The sequence below is a fragment of the Homalodisca vitripennis genome, chromosome 4, assembly GCF_021130785.1.
Source record: "Homalodisca vitripennis isolate AUS2020 chromosome 4, UT_GWSS_2.1, whole genome shotgun sequence".
NCBI lineage: Eukaryota > Metazoa > Arthropoda > Insecta > Hemiptera > Cicadellidae > Homalodisca > Homalodisca vitripennis.
The window spans coordinates 11,018,536-11,046,429 of NC_060210.1; the positions used below are offsets into that span (position 1 = coordinate 11,018,536).

General features: G+C 34.6%; 1 protein-coding gene across 1 annotated transcript; it reads right to left on the bottom strand.

The window, feature by feature from the left end:
- Positions 1–825: 825 nt before the first annotated feature.
- On the bottom strand, positions 826–27,027 carry LOC124358872 (transcription factor SPT20 homolog). The gene is made up of 5 exons (XM_046811106.1): positions 26,944–27,027; positions 8,872–9,399; positions 5,670–5,877; positions 3,655–3,848; positions 826–2,150 (listed from the first exon to the last, which is right to left on the bottom strand). The coding sequence occupies exons 1-5, from the start codon at positions 27,025–27,027 to the stop codon at positions 1,176–1,178; spliced, it is 1,989 nt and encodes a 662-aa protein (XP_046667062.1). The 3' UTR covers positions 826–1,175.
- Between the last annotated feature and the right edge of the window lie 867 nt (positions 27,028–27,894).

The window sequence follows — 27,894 nt, forward strand, 5'->3', positions numbered from 1 at the left end:
AATACTGAATTATTCTAATAATAATCATTCTTAAAAAAATAATTGAAACAGTTAAAAATTTTGGGGAGGTCCGGGCCCCTTGGATCCCCTCGCTGGCTGATATTGGAGCCACACTTGTACGGGGTTAGATGGCATTACATGACGTGGCCAGGCCGAATTAATATTTTTTAAATAATAACAACTTGAATGCTTATTAAATAAATATTTCAAATGAGACGCCATCCCTAATTCTACAAGCAGAAATTAATAAAAGCATTAAAGTGTTTGAGGTTATGGTTGTTATTTGACTAAAATCAAGAAACCACCAATACTAAGAGGGCTTTAAGTGTTCTATTTTGTCAAAGCTATTTTTGGCAGACACACAAGAAAAGTTTTTTTTTCTAATTATGCCAGAAGTGATATGAAAAATTGATATGTGAAGTTCCTGTTTTTAATATGGGAAAATTGGATATAAGATTTCATTTGTATTTAGTGTCTTGAAATATTGTACATTTCTTTAAGAGCTGGCTCCAAAATAACCCTTTTAATAAGAGGAATAGTTTACTGTTATACAAATTAAAATATTGTCTGAGATCCTTTATTTCTCAGATCTTTCTAATTGCATACACTTTTAGTATAATAAACTGACATACAAAATTCATGGACCACATTTTTTCAGCTGTATTAAATGAAGTTGAAACAATACAGTATTATTTTGTATTATTAACTATTGCTGGGAAATAAATTAGCAAATAGATTTGTATAACTTTAATAAACTTAACAAAATTTTAACCTAACAAACAGATCAGTTCGTTTATATATAATAAATACGACTTTGGATAGTACTATACACAAGTAAATAAATAATGCCTAAGCTAAATTACTTATTTATTGCATTAATTTGGCTCTAAGCCATATTTTTATTTATTTTAATTATATTAATAATATTCTATCAACAGATTTTTAAAGCCTAATTTTTAAATAATAAATAACTATGAATACTTTGAAAAATTCGCTTTTTCCAAACAATTTACTTTAGATTAGATATGCCACTATCTAATCAGCATTAACACCTGCCTTTCTTTTAAGTCAACTTTTGGTTGCTATGCAAGAGTAGAAATATATTACAAAACAACAGCAGCTTTGTAATAAACATTTTTTCTCAGTCAGGTACTGTACAGTTAAAATCCTAACATCTATACTCGTTTTGGTCGCAACTTGGCACCAAAAGGAAGTTGATTCTGATGGGCGTTGTACTGGTTAATTTTGTTTTCAACTACTGTTGAAGCTTTTGTTACAGCATTATTTATCTCCTTCTCTTCTTCTTGTGTGTAATCACTTTCAGTATCCTCATAGCTCAATTCTTCTGTGAATTTCTCTTTCTCTTGCTCATTTTGATTTCTGTAGTAAGTCTGGTATATTCTCATGCCACTTTGTAGATCCATGTTGTTGCGTAAGTCTTTGTCTGAAGGTTCTAGAATCTCGTCTTCACTGTAATCACTGTCTGCAAAGGATTGTTCTGAGTTTTCTTTGTTTTCATTGTGTGGAATTTCGTCTGTCTGTATTTGTTGTTGGGGTCTCATCTCATAATTTCTGAAAGGCATGTGGCTTTGTTGTTCATTGTTAAACATAACTTCCTGTTGGGGTTTCGTTTCATGGTTTCTGTAAGTCGATTGTTTCTGTGTCTCTTCAAGATTTTCTTGTGCCCTCATTTTGTAGTTTGTTACTGGCAGTTGGTTTTGTCTTTCATTCTGATTTTCTTGTTGGACTCTCAGCTCATGTATATTGGGAATTTGATTTTGTTTATTAATTATGTTCTGTTGGGTTCTTGTCTCATACGTCTCGTCCGACTGATTGCTCTGCTCCGTCTCCTCCTCAGAGCCTTGCTCCCGCTGCGCCAGCTGATTGTTGATGCTGCCCGCTGCCGCGAGGGTAGCCAGAGTCTCCGCTGTCTGTCGGTCTGGCAGTGTTGTGTACAAGCCGGTGTCCTCGTAGTCAACCTGGTTGCTCAACACCTCCTCTTCTCCACTCGCTACTGCACGTTTCACCCCCACACTCACCGAGGACGCCGAGGGGAAACTGTCAGATCCGTGGGCACTCTCCTGTGTCTGCTCGTTATAGTTGAAAGTCTCAAACTGTGGCTGGAAATTCTCCTGTGAGAACTGTGCTATCTGTAACATCAATACATATTTTCTTAGTGTTTTAAACCGTCCTATTGTAAAAAAAATTGGCTGAAGTAATAGGCAAACAACATAGTTTGGGATGAACAAGATAATTGCTCAGACCCTCGAAAAAACAGAAGGGCAATATTGTAGACCTACTGGAGGCTCATGTACTGCAGATATGCTATTAGCGGATACTGCTTATTCGTAGCTGGTATTGTATAAGTTTGCTGCTGATTGAAATCAGTACTTTTGTATTATAAGACAGACTAGGCCACTCAGACTATACTAGACTAGGATTGGATAATTTAAGGTTCAGATATATTTGTTCCTTGGAGGAACACAAGGCTTACTTGAGTAACTTGGAACATAGCAAACATCTCTAACATTGGAAGCACAATAAATATCATAGAATCATGAACCAGTTCTATTGAACTGAGAACATTCTTTGAAGCTGTCAGTGGAAGTTGTAATTTCTCTGTCTCTTGTAATAAAATAAACATTAAAATTTGTGTGGCATTAGGTTCTGAAGAATAATGAATGGGAAGATGTCAAACACAAATAACATTCGGGGCAGCTCAATTTTAGATCATATTATAGTTTATCACATATGATGATAGTTTTAAGACTCAAATTCACACTGGTATCAGAATGATCATTGATGTTATTGAAGTGCCTAAATATATTTATTTTATACTAGCAATTACCTGTGGCTTTGCACATGTATAAGCCATTCTGGCTTGAGTGAATTATATTCCCAACGCCAACATTGAGATTGCCTTTTTGCCACAATGAAGAAAATCTATCAAAATGTGTATATTTAGAGCCATTGTAATTTACTCCGGTCTTAATATTGCTTGTACCATAATTGATTTTGACTTGTTTCCCCCAATCAAGGGTATGTGTGTGTGTATATATATATATATATATATATATATATATATATATATATATATATATATATATATATAAACACAGGTCTGAGTAGTCCACTTCAGTCAAAAGACAACTAAGATGATTTTTATAAAAATTGTTAAATTTGTACTCAAAGTTGATAGTAACTTTGTCTTTGATATCTGCATTACAGTACTGATGGAACACTGCATATTAATATTTACTTAAATGTACAGTTAAAAGTACATTTTTACCAAAACTTAGTTTTCTTATTTGAAAACTTTTTTACTCTCAACAGCGGTTGCAGAAAAGGTGGAAATAAGAAGTTACTATCATGCTTACTTTATGCTTTCAAGACTATAAACACAAACAAATTGAAAATAGTGGTCTAACTAAATAAACATATGGTTGTGATACCACGAAATAATTACTCTGAAAAGTTGATTACATTTAACCAGGCTCCTTCAATTAATAATATTTGTTTGCTGTAACTTTAGAGTTTAAAATGGGATTTTTCACAATTTTAGAGTCCAGAGGGATTCCAAGTCAAATCCTAGTAGGTGGGGTCTGAGAAATACACAAGTAAGTTGAACCCTTATGCTGATACAGTATTGAGTACCTGCTGTTGCTGCTGCTGATATTGTTGAGGGTAGAGAAGGGCAGCATTGTAGACATGCTGGTGTGTAGAGGGCTGATGTGCTGCTGCTGCTAGCAGATACTGCTGATACATGGCTGCTGTCATTTGAGGCTGTTGCTGACCAAACCCATTCAGCAAGTTGTACAGATCTTGAGATGAAAGGGAATTGGTACCACCTGAGAAAATAAATGAGTGATTGGACATTACAACAATGATTTCATTGGAAAGCGTTATCAAAGATGCATTTTGTAAGTTTAAGACAATAATATGGTTTTTCTCATAAGGAGAAAAAAGTCTTTCATAAGACAAAAATAAATCTGTTCTATTGGTACTGTCAAATTTTCACTGACTATTTTTATTTGGGCAGTTTTCACTCCCCATTTCTTCTCTTTCAAGATTGGAATCATCAAAAATCTTCACTTAAACATTCATGAACATTCATCAATTCCTAAACCGGCCAATGAAAATAAGCCAAACCTTCCACTCGTTTCTGCCATACACATACCACTTAAGCCCGATTGGTAATAGAATACACGCTTTTCTTTTCGTAGGAACTTATAGCATAAATTTAAATATTCAGCACAAACCAACAATTACTATGAGAATCAACATTTTGTAAAAATAACTGTTCATAATGGAAAATAAAGTTGATTATACAACTTTATTTCAAGATAGAAAGTTTATCAGGGCCTATGAGCTGGAAATCTCCCAAAATTACATAGTCAAGTTAACTGAAATGTTCAGTTTAAATTTAAAATCTTGAAAATTGTCTCACTTTGTATCTGTGAAGCCACCTGATTCACAATAGCTCAGACACCTGACCACCTAGGCGACAATCACAACTAAACTTGGATAGAAACGCCTATGACTATACCTTAACTACACACCACCTAAGCCTGCTTGAAAAGAAACCTACATATGAGGCGTTCAGAGGCCAAACTGACTAACTTTTTTTTTTTAGTTTTTGATCAATAAAATGGTTGGTATTTGTTGTTGATTTTGCACTGCTTAAGCAAAATTCTATTGGTTTTAATTTTTAAAACAAAAATTATTCTTAGAACCATTACTCTAGTTCTGTAGTAAGCTGTTCATTTCTGTCATCAGTTTTGTTGTAATAATACTGAAATAAATGGTGCCAAATTTCAACATAAGTTCAAATTAAATACATAAAAAATGATGAATATAGTATTATTTTCATCACATTTAACCACTTAATGAGATACAAATGTTTGGAAATTGAAATTACTGGAAACTTACCAATGAATTATATTTAGTTGGAATTTCTGAATTTGTTGAGCAAAACCATTTTTATTGGGTTCAAAAATATAAAATATTTTTGACAATCAGTAGGTTCTTTGGAGATACTAAAAATTAAATTTTAACACTGGTAAAAATCGTAACAATTAGCCAATGTTTATGTTTTCAATTATGATATCAATCTCATTTTACTTTACGTTAAAATTTAGCGTTTTAACATTTTTTATTGAAAGTTTTTAAATGTATGCAATTTTTTTCATTTTGACAGGTGTGTAATAGAAAACAAATAATAAACATTAAAAAGTAAACGTATCAAACCATTTACTACAAATATAAGCTTAACTTAATTTGGTCAAAATTATCCTTTTGTGTGTTAACGAAGTACGTGCTTGCAAGTACACATACGGACAGTTACAAATTATAAAGGTTGTATTGACTAGAAGGAGGAAGAGTGGTTTAGAAATAGAAAATTACAATACATTTGTCATACTATAATAAATGGCGAGAAAGTTGCTCACTGTCTGCCAATGACAGATGCTAATGTCACAATACATTTTAGTATACTATAGTAAATGGCGAGAAAGTTGCTCATTGGCTGCCAATGACGGATGCTAATGTCACAATACATTTTAGTATACTATAGTAAATGGCGAGAAAGTTGCTCATTGGCTGCCAATGACAGATGCTAATGTCACAATATATTTTAGTATACTATAGTAAATGGTGAGAAAGTTGCTCACTGTCTGCCAGTGATGGAGAGGTCTGGTGCTGCTGACTCTCTGCGAGCTGTTGCTGGTACAGGTCCAGGGGCTGCTGACCATTGCTGGGCAGAGAGTAGGGATCGAAGGTCTTAGGGACTTCTATGGTGGGCAGGCTGGGGTCAGGGTCTGGAGCAAAGTAGCTAGGGGTATCAGAAAACGGTTTGTGTGCACTGGGGTCCTCTGTAACCTGAAACACGTGAGGCATCAGCAAATAATCTGCAACTAAATTGTAACATCCATAAGTTTTGTTATTTAAATAAACTTTGTAATATGTAAAGTATAAATTTCAAATATTAGCTCTAGAGCCAAGTGAACCAATTATAAAATTATTATATAATTTGTCTGTATTGCTAAGAAGTCTGCAGAGAAGAAGTTGCATATAAAAGTGTTATAAAATTTTTTAAGGTTTCAGTATTTTTTATTTTTAAGTATAAAAAAACTGAGATTTATTCCCAAAATTTTATACAAAATTACTTTAAAATGTTGAGTTTTTCTAAATGAAAATATTGAAGAATATATTTAAAATATGAGCCCCAAAGTCAAATTATAAAATTATTATACTGTGTATTAAAAAAAATACAGACAAATATTAATTTTTACTGTGCAATAACGTATTTATTGAGTATTTATCTTGCAGAAAAGAAGTCACATAATATTTTATCGCAAAAAACGAAATATTGTTTTTTATTTTTAAAATTTAGAAAATAATCCCAACCTTTTATGAGTTTTTCTGTCCTATAATAATATTGCAGTCCCCAGCTAGTGAAGTGAAAGTATTATAGCAGTGTGAAATGATCAATAAATTAAACCATCCAAGTTATAGAAGTTATGCCGAGTCAGATGGTTTCTCACCTTTCACATTTATGGGAGTTGGAGTAAAAGAGGTCATTGATGCGGGCACATTGCACTCTTTTATATTTATATTTTCCCCCAATTTTGCTCAAATAATCCAGTAATTTCTTCAATGGAAACACAGATAAAATAAACATTAAAATCGGTGAGGAGATGTCAAAGACCAAAAACATTCTGGGCAGCTCAATATTGTCATCAGATCACATTATAGAATATGTAATGAAAGTTATCAGGCTCAAATTCACACTAGTATTAGAATGATCACTGATGTTATTGAAGTGCCTAAATAAATTCATTGTGTACAAGCAATACCCGTGGGTTTGCACACTATTTCATAGGCTTTGCACATATATGAGCACTTCTGGTTCGAGTGAGTTATATTTCCAATGTCAACGTTGAGTTAGTATTGTTGACATGATCAAGAAAAACTATCACAATGTGTATATTTATGGCTATTGTAATTTATTCTGGTCTTATTATTTTTTGTTCCATAGCTAAATTTGCCTTGTTTCCCTATGTAGAAAATATATACTTATACACAGGTTTGGGAAGCCAACAAAAATATAAATATGGGTTTTATAAAAGTCTTTAAATGTATAATAAAAGTTAGATAGCAACTTTGTATCTTATATCTAATATTTAATATTTGTTAAATATGTACAGTTAAAAGTATATTTTTATTAAAACCTTTAATTTTCTTATCTGAATATTTTATTACTATGTGCTCAGTGTTGTTATAAAGCTTTCTCTATACTTTCACACCATAAATGTAAACGAATTGAAAATAGTGGTCTAATTACTTAAACATATGTTTGTGCAATCTTAAAAAAATGTTTACAAAGAACAGTTCATTACATTTAACAGACTCTTTCAATTAATATTTCACAGCTTAAAAGGGACCAAGATGGGATTTTTCACTACTTTACAGTGGGACGTAGCCCAGAGGGATTTTTGAAATAAGAATAAGGCTATATTCTAATATATAAATATATATATATATATATATATATATATATATATATATATATATATTATATATATATATATAATATATATATATATATATATATATATATATATATATATATATATATAGGCTATTTTATAATTTGCATTGTTAAGACATATTTTTAAGAGGTTAAATGTAAGAAAGGACCATATGGTCCTAATTTCGCCTCAATAAAGAAGTGTTTCTTTCTTTCTTTCTTTATATTCATACCAGTAATCCTAAGAATGTCCATGTAAATTTTCAGTTCAATCGGTTGAGTAGTATATTAGTAAAAGCATAACAAACAAACAAAGGCACTTTCGCATTTTTAATATTATTAGGATTGCAATGTAACTGAAAAGAATGTGTAAAACTACTTTGAAAGTTATGGATATGTTATGTTATTGCATACTGTGGATACAGTATGCATATTTTGCCTTCTTCCAATCTATTAATTTAAACAAACTCTCCAATAATATAAAGTTTTTATTTTTGTGAGGCCTTTCGTACTCAATGAGTACATCTTCGGACTCACACAACTGAATAAAAGTAATAATAACAATACTAACATAAACAATTTTGTACTAAATAAAAACATATGTCATTAAAAATACAAATAGGTAATATTCTATGACAGCACAGTATGTTATATATATATATATATATAAAAATAAAGTTTCTATTTAGTTAAATCAAATAAAGTAACGGTGAATTTTGAAAAGGCCCAGGTTCGTTCTTTACCAGATTATTTTGGTTCTTTTTTATACAAATTGTTTCATATGCATCAAGGAATTTTTTATTTTGTACTTCTTTTAATAATTTTGCATTTGAAAAAGAGTGTCCAGTTTGAAACGCACTTTTTATAAAAAAAAACAATTTCACAGCCACATTGTGGTAGGTATCTTTGAAGGTTTATAATTTTGTTGAAAGACAAATTACTCATAGTCCTTTGACAGATTAAAAATTAATTTCTATTCCTGGCTGTTGGAGAATTTTATAGCTTTAATGACTTTTTCAAAATTAATAATATAGATTTATAATGATGATTGTGTTTTTGTATTCTGTTACAATCACTGTTGTGCTGCTGTATAAGCTTAATTATTCTTAGTTTTAAGTTTTTAATGTGGCTGTGATAATGAGCTGTATTTATGATTTTGGTAATGATGTTGCCACATTTTTGTGGCAAATGAAAATGATGAAATGAAACGTTAGCTTGTCATAACATTTCAACTGCTGCAAGTGCTAAGTTTTAAGCAAATCTTAGTTGCATAACTTTGTAAGCTGCAAACCTTTTATCTCTTAATGCCCTTAGTTAGCAAAAATGTTTTTCATTTCTAATACCTGATACGAGCTGGCAGGTTTGTGTTGTACAGTCTTCAGTCCATGCCTGAGCACAGCATCCAGGTCAGGTGAAGGGTGTGAAGATTGGTGTGGTAGAGGGTGGTGAGGTCGGTCAGCAGGGCTGAGGTTAGGAGCAGGTATCGTGTGGATCGGCCCCTTGTCGTCGTCGAGCGGAAAGTGTTGGGAGACTTCTGGGATGTAGGATATGGGAGCAGACTGGAAAACCTCCTTCACTACAGGAGCGCGGAAGTTTTTCCAAGAGGAGGGTGGAAAAGGGGGTGGTGGTGGAGGGGTGGGTTTGACGATGAAGGGTCTAGGTGGTGGCCTGATGGGGGAGCGAGGAGGGGGAGGGCGCCTCAGATAAGGAGGGGGCTTGTTGTGCGAGAGGGGACTGTGGTGGAAGTGAGGGGGTGGCTTGTGTCCGTAGTGTAGCTTGGCGGGGGGCAGCTGTGGGGGGAGGTGTCTCTTATAGTAACCAGCTTCAGCTGACAGCACACACATCAGAGTTGCTATAACGACCTTGCAGACCTGGGGACATACAGGAAAAATAAAAGTTATTACATCAATACACTGTTAGTTCTTCTATGGGGCGGCTTATTGCCATGCACTTAAGCCTCAAGGGCCTTTTGCACACCCTGGAAGCACACCATGACGCTGACCAGTCTACGGTTTCATCAGTTCTACAAACCGCCGAAAACAACCGATCAGGTCCTCCTGAGGAAGTTCACTACCCTTGTCCAAACTACCAAAGATGGCGTACCGCTCCCTTGCTTGTTAGTTACAACATAGATCTCTTCTTGGAAAATATTCCAGTTTAGATTAGTTACAAATACCTTCACTGTTAGTTTATTCTGAGATATCCTCACTTCATTTCTTAGATCTGACACAATATAGCACCTGCCACAATGAAAGTGTTACATATTGTATTTTGTATCCAAGTGAATGCAAATAAGTCTTTCAAAATCAATAAAATAATATGCTATGTTCAATTTAATTGTTTTTGTTTGCATAATAGTCACCAAACCTTAAAATAATAGTACCTCCATGCATAGGCGTACCCAGAATCTAATAGAACTCTTATACATCGATGGGTTGATCAAGTTGTAACAGATTTCTCTACCAGTTGCTAAATGGCTCTAAATATTTCTCGATTGTTACATATCACAATGTGGTAAACAGCTTTTACATGGAATCACCATTTAATTAAATTTTTCTGCTTCTAGCAGAGGAGGGGCCTTCCCCTCCTGCCCCTCACTGGATAAGCCCAGTGTTTCATATTTGTTAGGAGGCGTAAAAGTAGAAATCATTCTCAAATGAAACAACACTGTTTCTGCTTCCCACATAGATGTTGTCTTGTTTTATTTGAAGTAAGAGGTGAAGATCCGGAGTAAAATCCTTGTCTGATAAAACAATGAAAACACTCTACCCGAAGGGAACATTCTCTGCACTTTTTTGTTTGCTTCTTATTTTCAACATATCATTGAATTTGAATGTAAACCCTCCAATATTATATACACGACAAGTACTATATTCTCAAATGAAACCTCTTGGGGTATTTTGGTGGAAATTCATGTTTTTGTATAAAATTCCTAATAGTAAACTATATGCTGCAAATGCTAAATATTATTATGAATATAACAATTTATCACACCTATATGTCAATGTAAATCAAATCAGTCTTTATTTGTCTTTGAACAATATACAATATTGTTTAGCAACAGTCGTTAGTATATCTTCCCATTCACACACAATCATGCATACAAAAAGTTCGTCATCCAGACAAACATACAATTCCTACATCAGATCCTGTTAAAACGTGCTTCGATTTTAATTGCCCACTGGTGAATATTCTTTCCCTGAGCTAATGTGCCCTTTGATTTACAGAACACAGCCACCTCGAAGATGTAGAGGCAGGGCAAAGTCAGTAAACCAAGCTCCCTGAAGACAGCTCTCCATGACTCTGTGCTCTTTAATTTTGAAATGATTCGCACAGCTTTATTTTGAAGGAGAAACACTCTTTCCAGTTTGTTGTCTGCCCCAGAGTCTAACTCCATATGAAAGGTAGAAATAAACCTTTCTCAGGATGTCGTGATAACATTGTTTTGCAAAGCATACACACCTGAAGTTACTCTGGAACAAACACTTTCAACCTTTTATTTATAAATTGTAAAAACTATCTATCTAGCATTTTTTTACTAAAATTAATTATTCCCGAAACCCCGAGTTTGACGTTAGGAGGGAAACTCTATGCGTGAGTCCCTTGTAATTCTTTTCCCTTTCCCTCACTTTACATGCAACTAGCATAGCGGACTCGGAGAAACGACACTGCGCTGCAGTATCAGGGACTGCAGCTCGGGCTACTGTCTTCAATAATGAACCGCTGCCGCAGCGCGATCAGAGAAGAAGCAAAATTGGTGTCATCGGCGTCCCGGGAGAGTCGGAACATGAGACTGCGGACCGGTTCGGACAAGTGGACTGCAATTCACGTGCCTGCGAGTTCACGCGCACGCACATGGACTCACAAGTACCCTTGGGCTACACAGATTGGGGCTAACTAGTAGCGTGGTTCTGTTACTTGGAGATCGGATTTTGATCTCTTTATTTTTTGATGGGTAGGGGGTGAGTGAATTGGCACCGGAATGTTTAGGTCTGCCACCCAGCAGCTCACGGAATGTACACGCGGATATGTTGAGCATGTCTGTCGACCAAAGCGTGGTGGTCTAGGAAAGCGGTGGGTACCCACCGCTCGATGAGTACGTACCCGTGACAGTACCCGCCAACGTAGCTGTTCGCTCCACGAAACCCACGCCTCTCAAATCTCAATCTCGTTTTGTACTCGAACATGTTCATCTTCACTACTTTTAAGTATAATTTTTTACAAATACACAACACAATTTTAAACAGTAGTTACAAATATACAGCGGAAAAGTGGAGCAATACTTTTTATGGAAATTGTTACATTTGCAATTTTACAAATTTGCAATTTGGCTAAACTGCTGTTACCAGCGATTAACAAATTATGTCTTAATTAATTGAAACCACTTGCAAAATGAATTATAATTGTGTATTTTACAAGTGTAATGGGCATTTCAGCTGGATTTACAAATCTACAGGTGTTCTCGAACCAAGAAGTTTGTTTTTAAAAGACATAATACACATAATTGACATTCTGTATTATGGATTGAGTTTTATTCGTCGTCTTTCGAGTTCATACACAGTGTATTAAAAGCACCATGAAAAACCTTCAGTAATTGATTGGAGGAACCCAATGTATTCTGTTTATAGAGAGTGTGTTCACTAAATCCCTGTCAATATTTTGGGAAATTGTATATAGCGTTTAAATTACGCGTGTGACGATGGCTTTAGTTGCGTAATTATTTATTTCCTTTGAAGCAACTGAGAAGACGAATTTGATAAAAAGTTTCATGTGAAAACCTAATGAGGTTTTAAATGTGTCATTGAAATCATCACAGATTGACGCGGTTAACGTACAGAGTTTTCAAAACCATTTTTAGCGAGCACCTAAGACGCTCGCTAAACATTTAGCGATATATTTGGCGTGTGAGTTAAAACGAAAATGTTTACAATACCGTACGCCATATAATTCTGCACAGTACTTTCAGAGATGTCGTAGCAAAAAAAGTTTACTATCTGAGAAACTAAAGGTTATTATAATATTTTATCAGCTTTCAATGTTATAAAAATTATCATCTTAAAGTATCACGGATTTTCGTGGTTAGGCTACGATATTTTTAAAGCCGTTTCTTAGATGATACCCAGGAAGTACAACGAACTTGTGTACAAATGTTCAAGTAAATGCGTTCTGCGCTTTTCGAGATTTCGTGATGAGGCGGCCATTGGAGGCAGAAATCTATACATAATTCATCGTTTTCTAGGGTTTCTCTTGTCTTCAATACAAAGAATAATACAAACATTTAGTTCGTCACTGGTTGTAGTTCTTTTGTTAAAAAACTACAATTTCCCCAAAATTCCAGATTGTAAAAAGTTACAACTATAACATCTAGAAGAAAGTGTTTGCACCCTTAAGAAGTCTTTGACAACTGCAAGGTGTATAGTGGGAAATTTGTTAACTGTTTGATAAAAAAAGAAACTCCCTTAGGTCCAGTATGAAATAAAATATTCTACCTAAATGGTATTTCGCTTTCACCAAAGGATCTAGCCAACCGTTATTCCATTAAGGTTAATCGTTGAGACTAACGCACAAATAAAGCGTTCTGCTTTCATTTGAAGAAACTACATCTACTTGACCGTTTCTTAGGATGGTCAGAAATATCCTAGTCATTGGTGATTAGTATGTTGTAAATAATGTGGTATGTTTGTTGAGGAATTTTAAAATACAGTGCTCTCAGAGTATCCATTTTCACAATTTGGCGTTTTTCACCTATTCACCCGGCGAGATTTTAGAAATAATTCAAGTGATGAAAGTAAACTACAGTCGCGATCCACAGACTAGTTTTGTCCAAACCACACTAGACATGACATAAGCTCAATTCGTTGTTGAGCACATTGAAAAACAGCTGGGTTATTCGCGGGTAACTCTTGGACAGTTTCGTTGTTTACAATAGTTTACAAGCTGGACACGCTTTAAATCTATTTTTAGCCGTGAGGTGAGTAAGGTAACTGATAGAGATAAAAATATAAAACATTAATGAGCATTTGCAAATGTCTATTCAATATTTATTTTCTTGTCTCAAATTCTTTCCTTCAGTTGTCGCTATTAGTAGTATGTAGTAATTCAGATGTTGTATGTCCTGGCTGAGTGCTAAAATTTCTGACATTGTCGGCGATTGAAGTTTGTTTTTGACGATGGAAGGATTGTGAATGAAAAAGGACTTTCCGGACATTTGGCATCGTTCAGTGATAAAAACATTAGTAACACTATGTTTCGAGATCTGCAATCTGATCTCTTCTTTAGGTAAATAACTAAACCTAACACATAATTACAAATTAGATTAAAACACACAATACTCTTAGACAAAGTCTCCTAAAAACCAAAACAACAAAATGGCACACGGGATTCCAAAAACTGTGTTTACAGTATAAACTGTAGTTGCAGTAGGAAATACATAGGCGAGACAAAAAGACCATTACACGTAAGGATAAAAAAACTAAGAAAACAAGAGAACTGGTCTGACAGAAAGGTCAAAAATTGCACATCGTTTTTGTTCTGAAACCATCATATGAATTGGGATGAAGCCAACATAATACATCGGGAACCTCATTTTTTTAGTAGGGAATTCAATGTTTTATAGTTATTAAAGTTGACACACAACACCGTGGTTGTAATTATTGGCGTATGGGTGTCACAACGCTCTGGTATGATTTGTTTACTTTAAACTAGTTTGTAATTATGTGTTAGATTAGTTATTTACACTGAGAAGAGATAATATTGCAGATCTCGAAACGTAGTGTTACTGATGTTTTGTACCACTGAACGATGGGAAAATCCTGCTTCCTTCATTGTCAGATTTATACAAATTAAATTGACAAATCAAAATTATTATTATGTGATAGAAATATAGTTTTATAATTAATTTTAAAGCTTAATTCATCTGGTACTATTTCATTTTAAATAAATCTTTAATTATAAACACATTATTGGACAAAAATGTGTATAAATCTGTAAGATATGCGGGTCGTCACTGTACACTATATGGGTCGGGATAAATAATAAGACGTTACATTTTAGAGTACCATTGATCTAAGACCGCTCATAGAGGAACGGAAGGGACACGGAGGTTTACATGACGGTGTCTGGTGGTGGACTCCTGGCTAGCTAGCTTGGACAGTTGGTTGTAGGGTAGTGGCGTGATGTGACGTCACAGGAGAGCAGCCTATGAGCATTCTTTATTCGTATGGATTAAATCAGACTACATTGTATGATACATCACCTGACAATACATACTGCCAACATAACTGGTGCAGAGATTAAATATTGCTATGGGTACATTACCAACTTAGTATTTATCACACTAAATACACTACAAAATCTAGAAATGTAAACACATAAGAGCCATTACGTTTAATTTTAGTTTGTGACAAATATTAGGTTATAGCTCATAATTAAAAGATAATTATGTAATTTAAATATAAATTAATGTTATGTTTGGACTTGGTCTTTGGCTGTATTGTGACCATTGTCAATGATCATAAATATCCGTATGAAAAATAAAGATTTATTATTATTATTATATGTTACAGTCTATATTATGCGCTCTACGAGTATTTCCGATCAATGCCTTAACTGTAATACAACTGTTAAGAACAAACTGGATGCATATTTCCGCACCATATTACATTGTTAATTACTTCTAGAACCTGCCTCTCAACTGTCGAACGATTGCCTATAAGAATGCACCACTTCAGTTTATGAATATTATACGAATTTACACAATAACTTTGATTTACTTCTAACCTCCACCATTTTGGCTGGGGTGAAACTTTTGAGGTCCGGTTGGCGGCGTTGTGTTTTACTGCCAAAGCTTTATTTTGACGTATACAGCTCTACCTATGCTTGCATTTAAGATGTTGCTAAAATAATATTAATAAACTCAACTTGTGTATTATCAGTAATAGTTTGACAACTGGTAGGCCGGTTCCAGACTTTAGACACCCTGTATATGTCTACTTTATATCCATATCCTCCTGTTATGTCTACTGTCTTCAACAACGTAGCCGGGAAAAAAATTGGGGGTAGGTCAAGGCGACTGATATTTTCCCGTAGTTGACAGAAAGTAAGGCAAGTGTAGTCAACCAACCGCTCATTCCCCATTTTGTTCCTCAAAAAGTTCTTGGCCCGTTTCAATGTTGAGTACGATCTTTCAGCAGTACACGTCAGTAATACTAAATTCTTTAATATTAATCGTTTGCTAAGAAAGTAATTTAAAGAATTGGGGGGTTCATACCCCTTAGACCCCCTCGCTGGATACGTCTTTGACGGTCTCATGTCTGAAAAGGATTACCGGTACTGCATGTTTTCAGTAGCTATCATATCAGTGTCACGAGGGGAGAGGAGCCTCCATACGTAACCTCTCTCTCGCGCATGTCAAGTTTCCTCTCTCACCTCATAGCTAGAAACTTCCATTCGCTCTGTGGATCTTTAACACATTCTTTCCTCAGATCTTGGGGATCAAGAACACGTATACATGTTGTAAATATAGATGAGTTTAATGGGTTTCAATTTCCAGAACAACTAACTTTTCACCACGCTGTTGATAAAAAGGAATTTCCTTTTATGACGATTCATCCACAGTATTTTTATTCTCGATCCCTAGCCCAAAAATATACTTCAGGTGATACAACTTCAACAAGAGCTGAGCTCGCATGTTTAAATAGTTGTTTTCCCATTTTTTACCAATGGTATTTATGCAATTAATGAGATAATATTTGTTTCACTAGTTAATCACTTATAGTATGTCCGCATATACCTTATGTCACTGAGTAATATATAACAATACAGTAGAACCCCTCATATCCGGCCACCACGGGACCGAGCCCTTGGCCGGATAACGATTCAGCCGGATAAACCAACCTACAGTTCACAGCACTTGACGAAACAAAACAATTGTACTGTACTGTACTAACCGCACTGGAAATAATCAACGAACTGTTTACAGGTTAAACCTATTAGCTCAACTGAGGACAACACAGCAAAATGTAAACAAATAGATACACCAAAATAACGCAAGAGTCGTGGGAGACTAGTGCGTGCAACTGCGCGTCTGCAAGCCGTGGTAAATAAATTTCGATATTGGCTTCCGGGAAGTGGCCGGATAAACCGAGGTGCGGTAAAACCGAGGCCGGATATGAGGGGTTCTACTGTAATATTAAACTGTTTGTTCCAAGAATATTAAAAAAGTATGTTATATAAATATAGTATTTTTATTCTTTTACCTCAAATGTATTTTACTTTCCAATTATTCACTTCGATATATCAAATTAAGTTAAAATAGCTTAAAAAAGTAGTTTATCAAATATAAAAAATGTTTGTTTGAATATAAAATGGAAAGTCTCCTATTTTGTTAAAAGAAACTAAAATATAACATTTCTTCTACAAAATTTAATTAAATTTTTGTAACACACTAATTCTATGTAAATTAAACTATTACATAATTCCCTTTTTTAATAAACATTTTGTATTAAAATCTAGAAATATTACATTTTCAACAGGTGATTTATGAATCTCACCCTCAACAAACAAAGAATTAATTGAAAATAAATGTATACGATTAGACTACAGATGGAATATAATTTGAGTATAAAACTCTCTGCGAAAGAAGTAATATAAAAAACGAATAGCTTCGAAAGTTCTAAGCATAATTCCAACCTATTCGATACTTACTCGAAATAACTCGAGGGCATAGCTCAAAACAGAAACAGACTCCCCACAAGACACAAGCCCAAAATCCAAGTAAAATCGGGTTCATAGCTTTTTACATGAACCTCCTTGCTTCTTCATCTATCTCAACTCCGTGGTTGCTTGAAGTTGCCCACGAGCTACACACCGTTTAGAAACCATGTGCCTCATTGTTAGCTGTCGGAGTAGACAGAATATTTAGATAAGAACTAGCGAAACCGGCAGCTTCTTTACTACTGCTTGTAACCTGCTATAACCGCTTCTTGCGCGCTCAGAATCAGAGTTATCTTATATTCTAATTTATATTTCATTACTTTTATGAATAAAACATTGCAACTAAATTCTTTGATGATGTTTAGAAGCAAAGTTCACGTCCCCGTAACTCTCTGGACAAAGTCATACCACGTTATTGCTCAGGTCAAGACAAACATATGAACATGGGTCTCTAATGCTTAGTTCCCCGTCTGTATGTGCTTTTTAGAAAAAATAATATCTTAATAGATAATAAGTTTAATTATACCAAATTTGGTTCAGATGTTTATGATAACAAGGCCAATTACCAACAAAAGTTTTATGGAATTATCTTTAGTATTTAAAAAAAGGCGGCCATCGAAACTTTTGGTTTAAAAACTGCTGGTTTTTTTAAGATATTCAAATTTTTAAAAGTTCTTATGGCCGCCGTTTCTAGCTATGAGGTGAGTGAGGAAACTTGACATGCGCGAGAGAATACTAAAGATAATTTCATGATGTGTTTTTCAGTAACTGGCCTTGTTATCGTAAACATTTAAGCCAAATTTGGTATAATTTAATCTATTGGTTTTTGAGATATTAGTTTTTTTTAATAAAAAGCACATACAGGACAGACAGATGGAAAACTAACCATCGGAGACCCATGTTCATAAGGTGAAATATGCTTGCCTTTACCTGAGCATTAACGTGGTATACCTTTTTTCCAGAGATTTACGGGACACCCTGTATAAATTGAATGGTTAGTACAATGAGTTAATGTTATGAAGCCATATGATCCAGCTATCTGAAGGTCGTATTTTGAAGATGGGGTGTGTCCGAACTGTCATCTGATCCCCGCACTATCTCTTTTCCTTGGATAACATGGAATCACGTAGAAGGTCACCTTGGAATAGAGTCAAGGGTGGAGTTGGCTTCGACCAAACTAAATTTCGACCATCTTCCAATATAGCTAAGACAGGAAGACCTTGTTCGGAATCTATAACTATATAATCCATCAGGTCGTCAATAGTCATGTATGATCGTATCCACACAGTTGCAAGGCTTTGCATTATTCGCCCATTACAATTCACAAAATTATAACTGTTTCATTAAATTATGTGCCGGTATTTGATAATGACCGCATTTCACATTAATTTTGGTTTGTTATTAAACGAATGATAATGTGAAGTATCAATTATTTACCACTAAGCGACGGAAATACTCGTACAACCTTATTCAGTACTACAATATACCTGGACTATTTTCGTATTGGTCAGATTGTATGATAACCTAGACTGATTATTGATAAAATTTCGTGATTGCTGACGTTACCTAGTATACCGTGTTACCCCAGACGTTTAGCTAGTCTTAAAATAGCCTACCCTTTAAATCAGAAACGTTTCATCCTAATTCCTCTAACCCTTATCTCCAATTCATACGTTACGACTATGTCAGGAATATACGTACTTCTCGCCTCTTTCTTCGAACCGGCTCTATAGTACGTCTATTTCTTGATGTAAACAGTCAATATCTTCTTCCTCACATGACAGATATTGTCTTTGATAAAGTTTCTTGTTATGATAAATGATCTTGACGAAAACGTTAACTGTAAAACTATTATTTTTGCGGATGATGTCACCCTTTTGACTTCTAGAACTGATGTAACTGTTGCTAATTTAGTTGAGCATGATGATGATTGGTATGTGCAAGTAGAGCATGTTTAAAAAAATTAACTAGACTTGTATTTTTGCTGACCATTTAACAATGGTATATCACGCCTTTTTCAAAGTATGTTCACGTATGGTCTGCTTTTGTAGGGAAATTCTTGTAGTGTAGACAGTGTTTTGTTAGTACAAAAGAAAGCTATCAGAATTATTGCAAAGGCTGATTTCAGATCTCACTGCAGACCACTTTTTACCCAAGAGGGCATTCTGAATATTGTTAACATTTTTATTTTTCTCTGCTTGCAGCATGTAAAGAAACACCTGCCTTATACCACACTAAACAGTAATGTACACAAACATAACACAAGAAACAGTAGCAAAATTACTAGACATTTCACTAGGCTATCTAAAGTATGCTCATGAGGTTTGTAAGTATAAAGCTTTTTAACTTGTTTGTCTCAGAGTGTTTATCTTGTTAGTTTTATAAGATTTAAGAAATAACGCATGCCTGGTGGATTGCAAATACGTTCTATAGAACGGATATAGGCTGTGTGATTTTATGACTCAAATGTTGCTGATGTAGACATTCGAGTCATAAAACATTTAAAATAAAATAAAACATTTCTTTTTTAGATATGTTTTATGCTTGTACAGTCACAGGCGTATTTGAAGATTTGCCGCCCCTGGGCTATCCACAATTTTCCGCCCACCCAACCATGTAGGCGGTAGCGAGGCGGCCACGCTAAGCTTGTAATAAAACTCAAATAAAATAGGTTGAATTGTCAACATTGAAGTTACGCTTCTTATAGTTGCAGTTATTGATTTTACCATAAAATATGAGATGTGACAACATTCAGGCCCAGAGCTATCGGCTTACTACTTGCGGGCAAATACTGTAGCATCCCGGAACATACCATATTTCGTTAATGTTAAGCACTACGAAATAAATGGAATATATTAAGCGAATGATTGTCTAAACAATTCCAATTTACAGTTCAAAATTAAATTATTGTTATGTTTACAAATGTATTACAAGTAATTTTTTCACATATTAATAATTTATTTTTCAGTTTTTTACCAAAATTTGCCGCCCCCTGAATTCTGCCGACCTGGGATATAGTACTTTCAGCCCATATGTAACTCCAGCCCTGTGTACATATCGACCTTTTTCGCATAAACATTGTTGTTATTTTTAGATATTATTTGCTTGTGTTTTTAACTTGCTTGGCATGCTATGAAATCCACTGTTGTTTTATGTTGTTTATCTTTACTATCCCTGTTTTATCTGTAGTTTGACTGACAAGACCTGATTCATGTGTATGTCCTTGAGAGTAAAATATATTTGAATTGTGATACACTATTAAGTAATTCGCAGAAGTTTAATAAGATTTCGCATATTTCAGTAGATGGCTTTGAGGTTAGGAACACCTTGCACGAAGGCACAGAAAGGCAACTAACCAAGAAGAGCCAGTTAGACGAGATGGCTGGCAAGAGTGCACGGAGGGTCGCTTGGGAAATGGACCAAAAGAACAATCGAGGATCGCGCCGTGATTGGTGATTGGCAGGGAGTAATTAGGAGGGAGTGAAACCTCCAGAGAGCCGCGAGCGGGGCGAGTGGCTGGCCGACAACTGGGAAGTAGGAACTGAACTGACCGACACCTCGGCCCAGTTCTGGCACAGGGCGTAGTCGGATTGCTGAACGATACTTTCTGCAACAGTTCACTACTCAGGATCTAAAGAATTTCAGCATTCTGAAGTAAATTAAACTAGAAATGTTAGAAATCTCATTCGTTGGCCACTTATTCTGCGTTATACTATAGTTTTGTTTCTCTATGGTTATACGAAGATTCTATCTCATTGAGGTGGCTTTGAAGAGGTTAGTTGTGGTTACATGATCGAAAAATCTTTAGTTTGTCTCTTAAATTATAAGATGTGTTACATTATTTAGTATATTGTGTTATTTTAGTGATATGACTTCGCCAAAAATTTCATGTTGTTAATAAATATGGCTTGATTTTTAATTATTTGTGCACACTATATTTTTTCAGTATGCAAACAGGTTTTGTAAATCCCGTGAGTTGGGCCTGTACTTGAGAGAGAACTGCGAATTACTAAAAAAATGATTACTATACAGTATACTGTTTAAGAATACTAATTTTCCTGAAGAATAAGCTCGCTATTTTCATTAATGGTTGATGAATTTGAGAGATGGTAAAGAGATGTGCAGCATGTGAGCAGATGAAGCAAAAAATCTGCTATCTTCTACGCCCGTTATCTGGTTCCTGCATTGTTTACTCAGTATTAACCGTTCTACAAACATTGCCGTTGAATGCCTGTTGCTTAGAAACAACTACGGTGTGATGAAAGTTTTTTTACGACCAGATGTATTATCATATCTCATTGTGTTAGCTTTGTGTGTTTACACCGTGACTAAGCACTGCGAATGCACGCTGCTAAAGTGTGGGCCACAATTATATCCAAATAAAAAAGAAGGACGTCCAAACTTATCTGTTCCTCCCTTACATCCACTGATCGACTGATAATATAGCTAGGATATTGAAAAACACAATACCAAAACTGTTTGCAAGTCGGCTTAAGCATTTACAAATTCTTGTGAGACCAGCAAAGGACATAATTCCATCGCATTAAAAAAATGTTTTTTAAAAGCGAAGTGTTAGTTTGTAATCAACTTGTTATATTTTTAGTTTATACCACGGCATTGTCGTAATTTCTAACTGATTGCAGCCAAACGTGGGGCAATTATTGTATGTGATTTAAAATGCTATGCGGGCTATTTATTCAAGTAAAAGTTTCAACATGTGAAACTAAACCCCTTTACACATTTTTACTTTAGTTCATATAAACATGCATATATGGTAACTATTTTTGAATATCTTCTCCGCCATGAGCTACGTGCTTGAGAAACAACAAAAAACTGTAAAATAATACTAAAATATTATAGAAAAGTATGAACTAACTTTAGTATTATTCGTACATCACACTTTACATACTTTACATTACTTTCAACCCTCAAAAACTGAAATACAAATTGAAATAATTTTTTAGAAGTGATAAAATCACATTTGTTATTACCTCTCACCTGAAAACGTAACGAAACCCCCCGAGATGTTGCATTCAAAACTCAATAATTCTTTTTCCTTTTTTATCTATGCACATATTAATACGAGTACTATGTGCAAGTCTGGCGTTGTTTATTACCAAATTGGATCGTATAACCTGTATGCGTTTAAAGGCTTTATTGCAGCTGGAACCCCATTCGGTGGAAATGCAAGTAAGAGCTGCTTATCATGTAAGGTTAGAGAAAGTAAACTTGCTGATCAGTCCGTGTTATCTACCGCAATAGTAGACTGGAGGTACTTCATGCGCGTTACTAACTAGACGATGAAGAATATGTAATTAGAAGAAACCTTTTCGTTTAATCAAATCCTTCACATCAAGAACAGAAATGTAACGCCAAAGACTTCTCCTCATTGCACCTCTCCTCACCATCGCCATTTTGTTTTGTTCTAAGTGATGTGGCACGGTAAAAAAGCAGTTCCGATATTGATTTTCCCCAGTGTTTCGCCTTCTCTAGTGCGTGCTAATAATGTGTTTCAGCGCCTGTTTTGTACACTGACATGGTTGGTGCTTATACAATCCCCTGGATTTACAGTTACGTGCTTGATGTTTTGATATACAATTTTTTCTGTTGACAAGTCAGATTTTCACGAGATCATTTCTATATTTTTATTTTTTTGTCCTCACTAAACCCTAAGCTATGAAATTTTTTGGAACCTGAAAAAGGACAGATTCCAATCCTAGGTACGTAGTCTAGTGTTCTAATGTTGTTACAATTAGAACAATGTGATGGCACAAGTTCGGAATTCTGGTACAAACTTTTCTCCATGATAATTTATGGTCATACTTTTACAAATGACCTTTCATAAAAAATTACCAAATGAAGTTGAGCAAACCCCTTCCACCCTTCCTAGAAATGTGAAATGTTGAGTCTCTCCCCCAACAAAACCTAGATACGCTTCTTGTTATAACGGAGTCCAGGAGACTACTCACAGAACAAATAAGAATACATTATTGTCCATGGATACATTTTTTTTACTTCTACATCGCTCAAGGGACGAGGAACGGATGGCCAAGCACCGCCAGCGACTAGAGGCACGACCACATTTCTCCACCTGTGCCTGACAGATCTCACCGGTTCACTTTCGTCGTTCCACATTCTAAAATACTTCTGCTTCGTGGTGGAGACATTATAAAAACTTCTAACGCGGCTTTCAATATTATTAAGCTTAATTAAGTTTTCCTCGTACAAACTTCTTTTCAGTACCATGAAAATGGTCGGAACTGGAACTTTCTCAATCAGCATTATTTGGTTAGGAATAATACAGTGCATTTTATAGTTTTTTATGATCTGTTTTTTGTGATCCTGAAGGAAATTAAAACTACTAATACTGAAAATTAACTGTTTTAAATACGAGATTAAGAACATACAATTCCCAAAACCACGAAAAAGATTCATATGTACGTATGGTCAATATTATAAATTATATATTTTTAGTCCATAATAAACATTTATGTAATTAGTCCACTGTAGAACACGGGGCTGAGCTTTCGTTTTTAAGGCCTTTTAAGTGCACTACACCGCCTTTAAAACACATTAACCTTGTTAAGACTATCCAGGTATTGCACGGACAACATTTAGATCTATTATTTAATGATTAACACGGTATCATTCATGAACCCTGTCTCTGAGAAAGGTGGTCAAGAATATTTATATCTTATTACATTTTGTCTCTTGGAACTCGCTATATAACCCGATCATGTCAATTCCCGACTCTTGAGAGCTTCAGGAATTTGAATCTTGACTTCTGAAAGTTTCTAGTCTCTTGAACGTTTAGGGCTACAGGAAATTTCGGTCTCTGGATCTCCGGCTATCTTTCAAAACGCTCACCTCTAGATGATCCCGCCTCTGAAAAAAATCCGGTCTCTGGTATCTTCCTCATTCTTGATGGTTTTGGTTTTTGGCAGCTCCTGATTCTAGAAGCTCTCGGTCTATGGAAGTAGGTCTCTTGGAACTTTCAGACTCTCGGAAATCTAGAAAATCGGAAGCTCTGACCTTGGTAAGCAAGAGCGCGTGGAGTCTTCCGGTCTCTAGAAGTCTTTTGAAGCTTCTCACGTCTAGAACTTCTTGGAGTTAAACTATCTTAGCCTCTAGAAATTGTGACAGTCTGGGAGATTCTGTACACTGAAACCGACAATTCAGCCCTTTGGAGATCCCTGCCTTTGGGACTCCAGAACTCTAGGATCAGTAAATTATCTTGAGGACTCTTGAAAAGATAGTCTCGGCTACTCGATGTTTTCAGCTTATATAACCTATCGTCCGCTTGTATGTCCTGGGCAACGGAAGATTCTTGCTTTTCAGCTTTGTAACCACCCCTTTATTGAAAAAGAAGGTAAATAACGGTGTTTAGTTGAAACGCACCTCTTATAACACACATAACAAGTCATATAAAATTGCACTGATTCAAAAGACGTATATTGTAATTGTGTGAAATAGAGTTTTAATCAAGATCAACGTCTCCCTGTGTCCAAATACAATATGCAAATACACGTATTTCAAAGTCGTCCTGTGCAACAAACATGCCAATATAAATCGTCGAATTTCACCCCTTGGCTACAAAGGTGGACATCACTATCTGTTAAAAAATGTCCAAGTAAATAATGCTTTAACTCTATGGGTACCTATGATTTTGTAAATAATTTGTCTTGACCCTAGAAATTCATCCTCTTGGCTTCGAAATAGTGCACAAGCTGTTATTGGTTAACATGTGTTCCAAATGTAGCTCAACTCAAGGCATTCTTGGCTATGTAGAGTAATTGTGTGCAACCCATATTTGATCTTGAAACCCCGCCCTTTTGGCTCAAAGGTCATTTCAATCCTGAGTGAAAATTTACTTCGTGGAATGCCTGTAAAACTATAATATAATCACTTGATAACAAGGACATAACATCCTACTTGTTGGACATCCGAGAACGAACTTAATACACATTTACGTAAAGATACCAATTGCTGTCATAGTTATTATCGTCCATCTACTCGTATTTCTTTATTCAAACACATTGTGAAAGGTATAATAAAATGTACATAGTTAACAAGATGTATTGAACTACTTGTTAAACCATTCCCAATAAGACTATAAAATAAACTGATGAGATATTGATCTGGCGTTTTAGAACATGAGGAACAAAATTATTTTATCTAATACCAACAAAAAATTAACGAAAACACAAATCATTAATTGTATTGCAATTCTGAAGTTAAATGCAACGGTCAACAAAAACAATCACATTTTATAATAACTTATTTATTGAGAAATCAAGATATTTTTTCTGTTTTTAAAACACTTATTGACATTTTTTGAAACTTGTAAGTGACTCCAGACATATCTTGAAATCTCCCACATCAAACTGAATAAAAACTTTGGAATGATTTCCTTTATTGTTACATCTTATATAAACACATTATTTTACATTAAGGAATATGCTTCAGTTGTGGAATTTGTGCAAAATATATGTAACTGTTTTTGTATTTAGCAGGGGACAATGTTACGTTTTGTACTCAAACTTATTCCTCTCCCGTACAGTTAGATCATAAAATGTATGTATATACACATTTCAAAACTTAAATTATTTATATAAAATCTCCTTAGATTCCAAATTGAACTAAAAAGTAATTTTGTTTATTATAAACGTAACTAAATATGAAATTGTGGACACATTCACCGATCAACGGTTTTTGGGGAAGAAATAACACTATTGTGGGAGATTTGAGATTCCGCTGACGTTATAAAACCTCTAAAGCTAAGATGTTGGCTCAGAATTGAGTTGTTCTCCCTAGCATATTCAATTTCAATATATAACCATATAATATAATATAAATATATAATAGAATATAACCACTCTTTCCAACGAAAAATAAAACTTTCATGTAAATAACAAATAATATATTTTATTTGGCCAAATCGCTGAACAAGAAGCGTTCCATTTTTTAAGTTGTTTAATTTCTAATATGCTTTTTAATTATATAGTTTTTTTTATTTACTTTTAAGCACATTAAGTAATGTTTGTGTTAGCTGCATAAACGCCTTTTAAATGTGGTTATTTAATATTTAGGGTTTCCAATGAAAGTTGTCCCAACAGTTTATTAATTAAATATATTAGGTTTTTAGTTCACTGCGGTATGTTTTAAGTTGATGTGCGGATTAAAATGATTTAATCGGTTCAAAATTTGCATTCACATTTTGGAATTTTTAAACATGATTTCTACTGTGTTGAAGTCAACATAAAGAGGCATTATCAAAACAAAATACACATTTTTAAATTTCCAATCGTATTAAGCTTTTTTACACGCAAAGGTTATTATAGGGTTTTAATGTTGACAGAGATACATTGCAAGATTTTTAAAAATTCCAAGTAACAATTCAAACGTAGGTAAATAACGCTGATATGTACAGTCTAAACATATCTAATCAGGTCTTATCAAACATTCAAAGGGCTGCTAAAAGAAGATACACCTGAAGCAATACTGTAATCGCTGCAAAAAGCTAATGAATTTACTGAATATAAATGAAATTACAGGCAATACTGATAAGAAGGCTCAAGCATTAATTCCAGGAAATGGTCAGTGGTATGAATCTGAAATAGATAATAGTGGAGAATGTTTGATGATAATACCCAGACAGTAGGCTTATCTGTAGTAAAGTACGGTATACTATGTAAGGGTACCTGCATGGTGTAGTAGAAGTCACTGTCACTGCCAAGGCTACTGGTGAAATACACTTCACCGATACTGGCTCCCAAGTAGGTCATCCGGGCACGTCTTATACCCCTCTCTCTTCCAGGGGCCACCCCGGCGCGCTTCTCCTCTCTTCCGATTGTACTAACTCATCATTGACACTTACGAGCATTTCTAGTAGTCACAGTATCGGGATGGACATCGCGGCTCTTGGAATTTATCGGTATAAGGACCTAATCCATAATAACTCGGTAACTGTTATTAGTTTCTAAACCAAATGTTTTAAATTATTTTTAAAATTTGTCGTTCTGATTTAAAAGACAACTCCTTTAACGTATAACATAATAGATTTAGTAAAACAACTTCTAGATGTTTTTGGACCTGACTAGATATGGTATAGTACCAGATATCCGTATTTCACAGAAATAACTTATCTCGCTTCAAAACCGATCAAGACTGAAAAGACGACAACTGCATTATGCTATTCAGATGATTTTTTATGTCTTGTTATGACATTATTATTTTATAGGTAATTTTATACAGGTCTGAATTGGGATATGTTGATTTACTTCCTCAAGAGTTAGAGGGTAAAGGCCAATCTTTCAATCGCAAGTATACTAGTTTCAAGCCTTTAATAAAAGCCTTTTACTAGTTTATGAAATCTGAAGCCAAAAATTATTGCTTTAAGTTAGGCAACAATAATTTTCACCTGAAGATTAAACAGTGATTTTGTAAGATGAGATAAAATAGAGTGTACAATATTTGTATAAAGGCCACTGAAACCTCAGGCTCGACATATATTCTCTCTCATTTCCATCTGTCTATGGTTCAGATTTTCAAATCGAAAAACCAAATTAAAAGTTAAAAGTGAATATTGATTTATTACAGTAGAACTACACTTTATGAAGTGTGCCAAACGAGATAGATTTAATTGGGTTCAC